The sequence below is a fragment of the Hemiscyllium ocellatum genome, chromosome 1 (assembly GCF_020745735.1).
Source record: "Hemiscyllium ocellatum isolate sHemOce1 chromosome 1, sHemOce1.pat.X.cur, whole genome shotgun sequence".
In the NCBI taxonomy this organism is placed as follows: domain Eukaryota; kingdom Metazoa; phylum Chordata; class Chondrichthyes; order Orectolobiformes; family Hemiscylliidae; genus Hemiscyllium; species Hemiscyllium ocellatum.
Window position 1 is genome coordinate 160,053,388 of NC_083401.1, and position 14,391 is coordinate 160,067,778.

Here is a 14,391-nt window from a genome sequence, read left to right on the forward strand (position 1 = left end):
AAGGAGTAAAGATAAAGAAATGGGCTGGGAGCTCTGGCTAAACTTCTGACTGGCAATGAGAGAGAAGATCTGTTAATGATGAGTTTAGAGAAGTGAAAAAAGACAAATATAGTAGTCATAAATATCCCAACTCAAAGTCCTTTCAGCAATGGATTCTGTGAAAGAGACTATACCGTAATCAATTAGAATTTCCATGCAATTGTATCCAATCAGCCAAACTGCAAACTAACAGCTGCCCTAGCATGGGCAGCAAATCCAAATTATTTGCTCCAAATAATTTGTTTATTATCTAATTGATAATATACTCCTTATCAATTAGAATCCCAAAAAATCTTCCATAATTGTATGTTAATCCCCAGACTAGAGAGGACCACGATTAGTTCCATTGTTTTCTGCTTCAATGCTTTACAAGCAAGGGGAAGGGCATTCATAAAGTCAGAAATTTCAGTGAAAATTTGCGGAGCTCTACAGGAATATATATGACCATTAAGGATAAACTTTAATTATGTGGATTTACTATACTACAAAGGAATAAGAAATGGTGAAAAAGCTCAGGTAAGTTGGTAGGCTGCTATGGAAAAACACTGGGAGAAATTGAGGTCTGCAGATGCTGGAGACCAGAATTGAAAAATGTGATGCTGGAAAAACACAGCAGGCCAGGCAGCATCCGAGGAGCAGGAGAATTGACGTTTCGGGTATAAGCCCTTCTTCAGGACTTAAGATAGTTAAGATAAGTTAAGTCAGAAGTTAAGATAAATGAACTGGTAAAAATATGTGAAACAATGGAATGAAAAACATACACTGTGAGTTGTCATTGTGGATCTGGGAGTGATGCTTATGCTAGAGACAATCACATACTAATAACAGAATCTCTGATCATGAGAGGGAGATATCTTGTAGCATTAAACCATAAAGACATTAGAGGGCAAGTAGCGTCTGTAGGTTGACTAGTTTACATAATAAAACAAAGACTACAGAACAATCTAGGAAGACTACCAGAAGTAAAAAACTCTTGGGAAAATTGTCAACTAATTGGATGAAGAGACGCAAAATGAAAAGAGTTGGAAGCAATTTGGTATTTGCTCTGAAAAAGGACATTCATCCTTTTCACAAAAATGGATATACATAGGAAAAATCTCCTCAGATCATAACTATAAAGTTAATGCAAGACTAGTGGCCAGGAGTTTCCAGAAATCTGGGCAGCAATGTATTAGCATGGACTCTCTCATGGTGAGAAAATCAGTTGGCGGATTTCAGTCATAATCTCTTCAGTGAATTGAAGTTGTCTCATTTACTGATCTTGGCTGAAGTTGAGGCACACGAACAGTTCTCTAAAGCATCTCTGAGTGGGTTTTGCTGAGCGTCTTTCCATTCCCGCCCCTCCCTTTTCTATCAGTTTTTCCCATTCTGTAAATCACCAAAAAGATATTTTAACAACAGCAGCACACTCCCTATGGAACACTGGAACTTCAAGACAAGTATTGGGCGGCACGGTGGCACAGTGGTTAGCACTGCTGCCTCACAGCGCCTGAGACCCGGGTTCAATTCCCGACTCAGGCGACTGACTGTGTGGAGTTTGCACGTTCTCCCCGTGTCTGCGTGGGTTTCCTCCGGGTGCTCCGGTTTCTTCCCACAGTCCAAAGATGTGCGGGTCAGGTGAATTGGCCATGCTAAATTGCCCATAGTGTTAGGTAAGGGGTATATGTAGAGGTATGGGTGGGTTGCGCTTCGGCGGGTCGGTGTGGACTTGTTGGGCCGAAGGGCCTGTTTCCACACTGTACGTAATCTAATCTAATCTATACAAAGCGCCACAAAATGCATAGAATTGCACCAACAAGTTCAAGAAATAATTCAGCAACTAACTCATAAGTAATCCATTATTCCTTTAAGTAGGATTACTCATTAGATGTTTAATGATATACTCCACTTTCTGACCTTCAGACAGGGTGTAGGCCGGAAGGTGACATTCAGAAATATAGTATTGATTTCAAATCAGTGCTCCATGTCAACTGATGTCATGATCTGTCTCTTTGGTAAGCTTGTGGGTTAGGAGAACAACTGGAATGGAGAAAATGGTCTACAGAACCCAATTTCTCCTCCATCCCTACCAAAATGATCTGATGCTAGACTCAAACAGGGCTAAGTATTACAAAGAATACAAAAAGAATTTCACCAAAGTAATTTCACAATTCCAGCGTCTTTCAGTCCTAATGAAATTTTGACATCGTTTTATATTATTCACTTCACGACTACTTTAGATAATACAATAAAACTAATACAAAACATAAAAATAAAATACAAGATATCATCTTTCACTTCTAATGTATTTTAAATTCAAACTTGTATCAATATGCAATCAAAATTTAAAGCAGTTTTTAAAATAATTTGAATAGACTTAAAAATGTTTCCACTGTCTGTTTACGCTGAATGTGTTTGAACATTGTTGAAATAATGAGGGTTAATGACATAAATGGAGGAAATGGTCCTGGAGGCCTTTGCAGATGCAGTGTTAGCAACATCTCTGAAGTGCATACTGTATCAATGGCTTGTCATTTTAATAGTGATAATTAGCTCAATTATCTCAGATTGAATCAATAACACTTCTGCAGCAGCTTTGAGAATTATGCTATTAATAATTATACTACAGACAAATATCCACAATCAAATTTGACCATTAAAATTGGTGCAGCTGGAATTATTCAGGTCTTACAAAAACAGAGAACCATTTGTAATCACAGTGTATCATTGCCAAATTCCTAGTCTTAACAGTTTAAAACAAATGTGTTTGCATTGGAATGTTATACTTAACCATATTCTATAACACAGGTGTATGTTGCTTCAATATTAATAACATTTACAAGTTTGCCCATTTAAAATATTACAATTCAGGGTTAATGCACTGATTCAACATTGTCAGTAAGGAACCATGCTTTAATGCAAGGGAGAATTGCATTGTTGTCACCAAATCAATCTCCCTTCTTGCATGACTACATTCTGAGAGCATGGGATCAGCAAATTTTGCCTGAGTTTTAAACTGAATAAACTGTTTCAAACAATATATTTTTTCAAGCAGAATTTGTATGTCTAAATTTATAAAACGCATTGTACTGTATTTATTTGCATTCATAGAAAATATGCACTTTTGTGATAACTAAAAGACTAATGTGAATGTCATTATTTTTGTTTTTCATCTTTACTTCAGATCTTTCTAACTGGAGTCAACACACTCATATTGCTAAAGCCTAATCAACATGGTCTTTCAATATCCTACTTATATTAAGAACATTTTCAAGCATCCTTGCTTTAACTGCTAGTATCAATTAGCAGAGGTTAACAATGCAAACAGTTATTTTGGGCAATTAATTAGATTTTTTACAATTAGAAACGCTTAACCATGTTTGGTAACAGAAGGAAGGTAGCCTCAAATATATCACATTTAGTAAGGAAATAAAAGAGTGAATGATGAGAGAAAAATTAATCGTATTGTAACGTGACTTAGCTACTAACAATGTAGAAGCACTAAAGAGTTTGGTGACCAACAACTTACCTTCTGTAATGCGGTCATTAAATGTGTCTTTTCTACTATCCTTCCATGTTACCAAACGTTCAAGATTGCTGTGCCCAGCAGCTTCTACGTGGTGACAATATATGGTCATCATTGCATGAGCTTTGAAGATGCCAAAATTGACCTGCATAATCTCTAGTAGATGCAGATCACCCAAAGTCATGGCGATCTCATATCCTTGCCAAATATACTTGCAAGCTACATCATATTGACCCTGTTAGGAAATGATATACAGAGACAAGTTCAGAAAGACAAATAAAGTTTTTATATTAAAAAAAGTAATTTAGTTTTCTATTTGCATTGTGAAATAAGGGCAGTTACTAAAAGTGGTTGCCTCTTAAATTTACAGATACCTACATAGCACAAAAGTCATGACAAGAACCTTGCCACAAAACAACATGACCTTCTCTCACTATCACTAACACCCCAAAAACCATGTCTGACTCTTTGAGTAACAAAATCATAATAGTAATCTTTACGTGTTGGGAATTCATCTTAAACTAAAAACATAAAAGAGTAGAATTATTGTAATTTGCAATTCTGGGCTTGGGTATGAAATGTGTACATCAAGTCAACAGTGAAATGTGAGGATGTGTGGAACATTTTGTGTTGAACCAAATGTGGGAATTAAAATAATATTCTCAAGTCTCTTCTGTATTTTGCAAGTAACTATCACAATGAGATGAGGCATTTAGTTCTATCAGCAACGTGTTAGATTTATGTAATGAATAAAGTTAAACATAAGCTTTAAACAGAAAATATTGTACAAAAGATTTGTAAAAAACAAAAACACTGTTTTAATATATAAGTCTTAATTACAACCACAATTTTATAGGAATTATCTACTTGTAAAAATATTTCTACTGAATTTTTTTAACATTTCATTATGCAAAGTGTTAAAGCAGAAGCTGACAGCCAAGTTCAGTACCCAAGCCTCAAATGTGACCTTGGGTTCATGTGACACTACAGGTGACCCCATTGCACTACACACACACACACACACACACACACACACACACACACACACACACACACACACACACACACACACACACCCATATGCACACACATACATATAAGTTTGTGGGGTGAACTTGCACTTGCAGAATTATATTGTATTTTGTTCAAAAACTGCATGAATCCATGTAAGATTCTGGAAATCCCTTTTTGAGAAATAGAACCAGTCTTAACATTAGGGCACATGCCTCACACAGGACACCTCACACCTTCAATGCATTATCTGAGCCGACATGGCACCTATTGTCGAGGTTCAACTGAGAATGTAACTTTTAAAAAAGTTCTGGGATTTATATATGAAAGAACTGAAACCAATGTGTCCATTCTAAAAGATGAGAGACTTAACAAACACTCCCGGTCTTTTTCAATATATAATTTCAGTTGTGCCACGCTGTAAACTTTTACTATAAATTCTGTATCTTATGATCTTATACTCCACAGCTATCTGATGAAGGAGCAGCACTCCAAAAGCTACTGCTCCAAATAAATCCGCTGGAGTATAACCTGGTGTTGTGTGATTTTTTTTACCTTTGTACACCCCAGTCCAACACCGGCTCCTCCAAATCATGACACCTCAAAGAATGCCTAAAGAGAAGAAGCCTGTGGAGAAAAGTACTTCTGACAAAAGCATTCTCAGTGTCATTATCATTATCGAAAGGATGTATCTCAAATGTCTCACTAGTTACGTTTGTTAATTAAATCCTACTTGTAAAGGTGAACCTTTAACTGAAAATTAAATTAAGTTTAATTTAATTGAAATTGAACAGACCGGCAATTGTCAAAGTGAAAGGAAAACAAAGAACAACACAGATTTGATTCTTGCAATACAGTGAGAGCTGGAATTGATATCTCAGACCAGCCTCAGCCATGTTTTTCAATATAAAGTAATATTTTTATTTTTATTTGTTCATTCTCTCCAAATTTAGATAGTACTGGAAACAATTAAGATTATCCCAACAAACATACTTGACTTCATTATCATAGTATAAATTCACTGTCTCATTCTGCAAATGGGACAGCCCAGTAGGGCGCTGGAATTCAAGGACACTCATCTAAAAAAAATCACAGCTCTTTATATGTTTGCTTCAGTCATTCATTTCAACGATAGGACATTGTACGTCAATATGACCATGATTTTCTCTGATGCAATTCCTAAAAGCTTTGCTTCCCATTGGGGATGCCATCCATGTAGAATCATTCCATTTTTAAAAAATATTTCTAAATTTGCCCTATGATATTATGAGATCCTACAGGATTTCTACATGAGTGTTACTAAAGCATTTAGAATGCAGTGAACTGAATTTGGAGGGAATTCGGATTTTTAGGAAAGGACATTGTTTGTCCTAGGAAAGGGAGGCGAAGTGGTATTGCTGGTTAAGTGGTATTGCCTGAATGAGGGCAAGAGCACGGGCAAGCTGAGTTAAGTGAAGTGAACTAACAAATTAAATTAGAGGATAAATCAATCGAACACACTGTCAGGCATATAAGGGGATATTTCAGAATACTTCAAAGAGAGATTTCAGAAGTCAGACTCATCATCTGTGGTTAACTAAAGAACTTAGGGAAATATCAAACTTAAGGAATAAGCATATAAAAAATGGCAGAGAATGACTAAAAGGTTAATTAGGAGGCCAAAATTAGATTATGAGAGGAAACTGGCGAGGAATGCAAAATGGATGGCAAGAATTTCAATAGGAAGTGAGTAAGTAAAATAAGTATTGATCCTCCGAAAAGTTAGAATGCGGGAAGTGGTTAAGTTGTAGGTAATAAAGAAATAATGGAATGAACAAATACCTTGCCTCTGTCTTCACCGGAGTGGATGAAAAAAGCATTTCACTTAACTCTTGATCGGGAGGTGGAAGGAAATTTGCAATATTACAATCATGACGGAAGTGTTATGAGACAAAAAGAAACTGCAGATGCTGGAATCCAAGGTAGGCAAGCAGGAGGCAGGAAGAACACAGTAAGCCAGGCAGCATCAGAAGGTGGAGAAGTCGACGTTTCAGGTGTAACACTTCTTCAGGACTGGGAGTAGGTGTAAGGGGAGCTGCAGATAAAGGGGGTGGTGGGGCAGGGTGGTGAAGTGGCGATATTGGAGGACAGGTAGAGGGTACGACCTGATTGGTCAATGGGAGGAATGAATCTGGTTGGTGGCTGGAGAGAGTGGAAGGGAGGGGAGGGGCTGGGAACGGATTTGGGAGAAGGGAAGGGAGATTATTTGAAATTGGAGAGCTCAATGTTGAGTCCTTCGGGTTGAGGTCTACCCAGGCAGAAGATGACGTGTCGTTTGCAGTTTGATTTGTTGCAGTAATGACAGAGACCAAGGATGGTCATGTTGAAAAAGGAGTGAGAAGGTAAATTAATATGGGTGATGACTGGGAGGTTGGGTTGGCCCCTGCAAACCCGACTGTGATATTTGTTGAACCATTCCCTAAGTTTACGTTTGGCCTCCTCGATGTAGAAAAGACCACATCGGGAGCACCTGATGCAGTAAACTAAGTTGGAAGAGAGGCAGGTGAACCTCTGTCTGACCTGGAAGGACTGTTTGTGGCCCTGGATGGAGGTGAGGGGCATGGTGTACAGCAGATTTTGCATCTTTTCTGGTTGCAGGGGAAGGTACCTGGGGGTTCAGGGGAGTTGTTGGTGGGGAGAGTGGCACAAACCAAGGACTATCAAAGGAAACGGTCATTGCGGAAGGCAGAGAGGGATGGGGAGGGGAAGATTGGGTTAATAAGTCTCCTGGTACAAATGGACTTCATCCTAAGGTCATTAAATAAGTTACTTATAAAATGTTGACATTAATTTTCCAGAATTCCCTAGATTCAGGAAAGATTCCACCAGACTAAAGTATCAAGAATAACTCCTGTATTCAGGAAGGGAGGGAGGCAGAAAACAAGAAACCAAAGGCCGGAAAGCCTGACATCTTTAGTGGAGAAGATGTTAGAATTAATCATTAGAGAGTATAGCTATACACTCAGAAAACTCAAGGTAACCAGGAAGAGTCAGTTGGTTTCACTGTGGGAAACTACATTTAACCAATTTATTGGAGTTTGTTGATGGAGTAACAGATGCCATGGATAAAGCCTGCACACTTGGTATACTTGGATTTCCATAAGGTATTTGATAAGTTGCCATACCAGAAATTACAGCAGGAAATAGAGTATGCATTAAGGGTCTTTGTCTGATTTGCAGTATTTGACAAGTGGAGTCCTACAGGTGTCTGTGCTGTGATCTCAACTTTTTATAATTTACTTCCATGACTTAGATGAAAGAAGCAAAGGCATTGTATTTAAATTTACAGACCACACCAAGACAGGTCAGAAAGTATGCTGTAAAGAAGACATAACGAAGTTGCAGATGAATTTAGACTAGTTGAGCATATGGGCTTAAATGTGGCAAATGGAGCAAAATGTGGGAAAATGTGAAGTTCTTCACTTAGGAGGGACAATTGAAAAAGTATTACTTAAATGGAAAATGAATACTTAGTTCTAATGTGCAGAGGAATTTAGGTATTCTGGTACACGAAGCAAAAAGAATTAGCACAAAAGTACAGCATGTAAACAAGAAGGCTAATGGGATGCTATCCTTTATTTCCAGAGGAGCTGGATATTAAAGTAAGAATGCAATATTAAGGTTGTACAGGGCATTAGTGAGTCCACACCTGGAATACTAAATGCAGTTTCTCAGTCTCTTCATTTAAAGAAGGATGCATTGGATATGGTTCAGTAAATGCTGACTAGATTGAAACTGGAATGAATAGGTTATTCAGGGTATGATTATTTTCACTGTTAAAATTCACACAACACCAGGTTATAGTCCAACAGGTTTATTTGGAAGCACTAGCTTTTGGAGAACTGCTCATTCATCAGGTGGTTGTGGAGTACATGATTGTAAGCCAGAATTTATAGTGAAAATTTACAATGTGATGTAACTGAAATTATACATTGAAAATATCTTGATTGTTTACTAAGTCTCTCATCTGTTAGAATGACCATGTTAGTTTCACTTCTTTCATATGTAAATCGCAAAACCTTTTTTAAAAGTTATATTTTCAAGTGAACTTTAACAATTAGTGTCAGCCCAGATAATGTATTGTAGGTGTAAGCACCCTTGTGTGCTGCTGTCTATGCCACAATGTTTAGACTGTTTCTAATCAAAAAAATGAATTAACAGAATCTTACATGGATTCATGCTGTTTTTGAGCAATATAGAATGTAACTCTGCAAGTACAAATTCACTACACAAACTTATATGTGTATGCGCGCGCGCGCGCGCGTGTGTGTGTGTGTGTGGGGAAGAGTTGCGAGTGTGTCTGAGAGAGTGTATATAAAGGGGTATAAGTCTGTGAGATGGTGCATGTGAGAGTGTGCATGTGTATGTACGAGTGTCTCTGTGTGTGTGCGCGCGTCTGTATAGGAGCGTCTGTGTGTGTGTGTGTGTGTGTGTGTGTATGTGAGTGTGTGTAGGAGTGTCTGTGTGTGTGCATGCGTGTGTGTGTGTGTGCGTGCATGTGTGTAGGCGTGTCTGTGTGTGTACGTGCGTGTAGGAGTGTGTCTGTATATGTGTATAGTGCAAAGGGGTGACCTGTAGTGTGATGTGAACCCAAGGCCCTGGTTGAGACCATCCCCATGGGTACTGAACTTAGCTATCAGCCTCTGCTCAGCCACTTTTCACTGCTGCCTGTCCTGAAGTCACTTATTTTCACTGTAATTTAGAAAGGTGAGGGGTGACTTGATTCAAGTATTTAACAATTAGAATGGTCTTTACAAGGTAGAGCTAAAAAAAAAGTTTTGTCTTGAGGGTCAGTTCAGAACGAAAGGGTACTATTTTAAAATTAGGGACAATCCTTTTAGGATAGAGATGAAATATTTTGAGAAGATTTGTAGCTCAGCCAGCAAACCTACATCCAGAGATGAAACATATTTTTCTCTGTGTCGTGTGACTTTGGGACACTTCCCCAGAAGATAGTGGAGATGAATATTTGAATATTTATAGGACAGAAGTGAATAGATTCTTGTTAAGTAGGGGAATCAAGAGCTGTCAGGTGTAGATTGGAATGTGGAATTCCTGTTTTCTTGTTTAATGACAGAGTAGGCTTGGGGGCTGAGTGGTCTAATTCTGCTCCAGGTTAATATGTTTGCTAGAGTCAAACCTACAGTTAATGAGGTGGAACAAATACTTATGTCACTTGCAAGATGGGGAGAAAGTATGCATCATAAAGAGCCCCTGAGGTTTTGTTTCCTGAGAGCACTGACCAGAGCACTGACCTGGCTCTTGAGGTCAGTAGTGAATTTTACAAAATCATTTGCTCTTCTGACCAGGACATCTGCACATCTCTAATGATTTAATGTGTGGCAGACTGGATATTTCACACATGTTTCCAGGCTAACAGCCACAGTTGAAAATGTTAAATGGTGTGGAATCTTTCAACTTTCCAGCGCTGGATTGCCTTTGCAGACACAGAGGGCATATATAACTGATAGCATCCTGAGACATCCCAAGCACCTTCCTTGTGTTGCTGGTATTGTTAAGTGCCAGTGCTTTGTCAATGTGTTGGCCACTGATTGCCAGCATCCTATGTTACTTGAACCTCTGCAGCCTTTCTCTATTGATGTTCTGGTGGCTGCTATGCATGACCCTGAGCCACCCTCTGTCAGTTCCTCTGAAGCCACAATCTGCAGCTAAATATGTGCCAAGGAGTTATCAGAATTGCGAGCATAGCTGTGTTGACCTGACTGATTATCATGTCTCCCTGAGGTTATCTATAAAGAAATTGCATTGAACAACCTGATCAGCATTTTTGTTGAGGTCTTTGCTCCTATCCTAAGCATTTCTGTTCCATGGAAAGCCCCAACCCACTGTGATCCATATTATTCTAGACTGGGACTTTTTTTCTCTGGAGCGTAGGAGATTGAGAGGAGACTTTAAAGAAGGCTATAAAATAATGAGAGGGATAGATAAAGTTAATAGTAGTCATCTTTTCCCTAAGCTGAGGGATTTAAAGGCTAGGTGGCATATTTTTGATGTGAGAGGAGAGATTTAAAAAAAGACATGGAGCAAATCTTTTACACAGATTGTAGTTTGGGTGTGGAATGAACTTCCTGAGGAAGTGATGGATATGGGCACAATTACAATGTTTAAAAGACATTTGGATAAGTACATAAATAGGAAAGGTTTGGAGGGATATGGGTCAGAAATAGGCAGGTGGACTAGTTTAGTTTGTGATTATGTTTGGCATGGACTGGTTGGATCAAAGAGTCTGTTTCCATGCTGTATGACTCTATAACGTAATTATGGAGAGTGGAGATGTGACCCTGAAGTTGAAAGCCAGAACCAGGCAGAGTCCCTTAATCATACTGATCTTTCCATCATTTGCTTGATCCTCAAGTCCAACACCCCTGCCTTGCTGTCAGATAAATTCTTTCCAAACGTTTGACAGCTGTGATGACTTATCTGTGAATCTTGAACATGTCCCCAGTACAGTGGTAAATGACTCACCTTGTAAATCTCAATCTGCCATTAAGCATCTTTAGCATCATCTACATCATTTTTGAGGTTCCTGTAGTTATGCTCAAAATCTAAAGCCTTCTGGAATAATCTATGGTACAATTTTGGCAGAATTATGTGATAAGTCCAGCACAGCCTATCTTGATGTCAGGAGCATTTTGCTGCATCCACTGATTGGCGAGGTACGTTTCTCCACAGGCAGTGGCAGATTGCCAGTTAAACGGAATTATTGTTTGTTAAAATGCCATTAATACCACAACTTGCATCATTAATATTCAGATTCCTATCTTACCAAACATGTTGAACAAAGTGATACTAAGAATTCTCCACATGGAAGTGAGAGTGGATATCTTGTGACTTCAGCTCACTGCATGCTCCAAAGGAGTTGGGCACCAATAATACAGGACACATTCCATGGCCATCCATGGCACTGGCCATGACCAACCCATATCGATAAGAGATTGGCATCTTATAAGTGAAAGAACCTAAGAACCCCCATAATATTTCTCCAGTTGACTTACAGGATGCTTCAGCACTTCAATGTATCATGGCAGGGCAGATTGGCAACTATCATTGTAATGTAGTTGCAAGAACACTGCACTCAGAGATAGGCACTCAGATCATTGACTGGATCATACTGTTTTTTTAGGCTATTCACTTGTTGTCATAGTGTTCACTCACTCTGACCCTTCCTGGATGCTTATAGCATCACAGGCTTGCATTGCATTGCCTTCCCTTCCCTTGTTCAGCTTTGATGTCTCAGGGAGAGATTTCAGGCTCATATTACTTCTGTCTTGCTAACATTACTAATCCTGGGGCTTGGACACAGTCAGACTGGTCAAACTCAAACTGGTCTGAATCAAGATGCTTTCTGCATAAGGATAAGGAGCTGAATATTAGGCAACACACTTCACATCTTGACTCTTTTTGCCATGTTGTGGCTGCTTCCTTCCTGTAATGAGAGAAAGGCAAGTATTACAGAAGATAAAAATGGCTGGCAGTCAAAGGTGTTATTTCTGAAGCAGGCAGGGAAATGTCCTGTGTGAGTAGGTAGGTAGCATGGTTAGTGCAATCAGGGTTTGGGGTGAATGACAGTGAGTGGGGAAGATGTTGCAAGCTATAGTAAGAGTGCAGAGAATGAGCCTTGATGGAAGGTGGGCTCATTAGCAAGAAAGAGTAAATGCGAGGTAGCTGAGACAAGATTGTGAAACTTATGCTGGTGGAGTGAAGAAGTTCATTGACTTCCCTCCTCCAGTGTTCTGCATCCCCCCCAGATAGCTGAGATTGCAACATCCAGGTTAGCAACATTGGACCAGGCTGGCTTAATCTGGTGTCATGGCCTCCACTGCTGGTATTCCAGATCTCACATTTGCACAATGCTACCCAGCAGGACCTCTAGATCTCCCCTGCAAAGTAGGGTGTCAACTTTCCTTTTCAGCCATTCCCGGGGCAAATGTCAGGAACTATGCAGAGAAGCTCCAGACTTACAGTGCTTGTCTGGGTCCATAAAAGGCGATTAAAGATGGCATATGTGCAAGGGATGCTCGGCTTTTGGCAGATATCTTTTGAATAGTGCTTTTTTACTGGGAATGATGCATGGTAAGGTATGGCTAGGATCGTTTGAGAAAGACACAAGAAAGGTGGGGTAGGTAGTTGAAGAAGTGAGTTTGGTATGGAAGGTAAGGCAAGAAAATTCATTAGGCCTTGTGGCGAAAAACATAGGAATATAGCTATTCAGTCCCGTGGGCTTGTTCCTCCTTCAATGAGATCATGGCTGATCTGTGTTCTAATTGCATTTACCTGTCTTTGGCCCATATCCCTTAATATTGTTGTTTAACAAACATTTATCTCAGTTTTAAATATAATAGCTGATCCTGCAAGAGAGTTCCAAACATCTTCAGCCCTTGTGTGTGGAAGTGCTTTGTAACATTGCTCCTGAAAAATCCTGCCCTCATTCTCATACTATGCACCCTATTTCTAGAATCCCCAATCTGAGGAAATAGTTTATCTTTATCTACCCTGTCTTTTTTTGTCAATATCTTGAAAACTTCAGTCAGATCACCCCTTTACCTTCTAAATTCCAGAGGAAACAAGCCTACTTTGTACATAAATCCTCTCCCTGAAATTAAACCCTGAAATCCTGTTGTCATTCTTGTAAATCTACATTACACTCCCTTCAAGGCCAATATATCTTTTTAAGGTGTGGTGCCCAGATGTGCTCACAATTCTGCAAGTGTGGTCAAACAGAAGTTTTATATACTGCAGAATTTCTTCTGTACTCCAGTCCTCTGGATATAAAGGTCAGCATTCCACTAGCTTTCTTGATTATTTCCTGCACTGGTTCATGACACTTTCAAGTTTCTTTGGGATCCATTGCATTTAACTTCAAGCTATCTAAAATTTCTTGGTACAAAATGGACAACCTCATACTTGCTTACATTGAAATTCATTGGCCAAAATTAATATTCCTTTGTAATTTTATGCCAGCATCTGCATTGTCTACAATATTCCCTAACTTTGTGTCATCACCAAATTTGGATATATGACATTAATAAATAAAGTAATTGAAACCCTAACAGATAATTTTTGGGAGACCACTGGTCACATCCTGTCAATTTGACTACCTACCTATTCCTGCTGAAGGGCTTATGCCCGAAACGTCGAATTTCCTGTTCCTTGGATGCTGCCTGACCTGCTGTGCTTTTCCAGCAACACATTTTCAGCTCTGATCTCCAGCATCTGCAGACCTCACTTTCTCCTCTACCTACCTATTATCCCTACTTTCTACCACCTCTCACTCAACTAATTTCCTCACATCAGGCACATTAGTGGGTCCTCAGTTTAGTGGGCTTCTACCTTAGTTAATTGTCTCTTATGTGTGATTTTATCAAATGCTTTCTGAAAGTACACATAAACAACTGTCTCACATTCTGATCACTTAATCTGAACTATCAACACCTTTTCTCCTCAGCACTCTACATCCCACCACCACCCCACAACTATAGCACAAATGCTATCTCCTTCACACTTCACTTCAGCTCTGATGAAGTCATCTAAACTCAAAGCATTAGCTTGCTCTCTCCTTATGGATGCTGCCTGATTCACTGTGATCTCACGCATTTGTTGTTTTCAGTACACATTTCAGCATCTGCAGTAATATGCTCCTATCTCTGTCCACTACCCTTGTTACCTCTTCAAAAACAAATCAATAAAGTTTGTTAGGTATAACCTACTTGCCATGAATCCATGTTTGTTGTCCCTGATTGACTGAAAAATTTTCAAGGTATTCAGTTACCTCAACT

The 14,391-nt window shown here is 39.1% G+C and overlaps 1 protein-coding gene across 1 annotated transcript in view; it reads right to left on the reverse strand.

Moving 5' to 3' along the window:
• Positions 1-1,291: 1,291 nt before the first annotated feature.
• ttc29 (tetratricopeptide repeat domain 29) overlaps positions 1,292-14,391 on the reverse strand; it is a 309,874-nt gene continuing 296,774 nt past the window's right edge. Inside the window, exons 9-10 of the mRNA XM_060830586.1 lie at positions 3,548-3,779; positions 1,292-1,407 (exon numbers count right to left, since the gene is read on the reverse strand). Of these exons, the coding sequence (XP_060686569.1) occupies positions 1,292-1,407; positions 3,548-3,779 (348 nt within the window). The remainder of the gene's footprint in view (positions 1,408-3,547; positions 3,780-14,391) is intronic.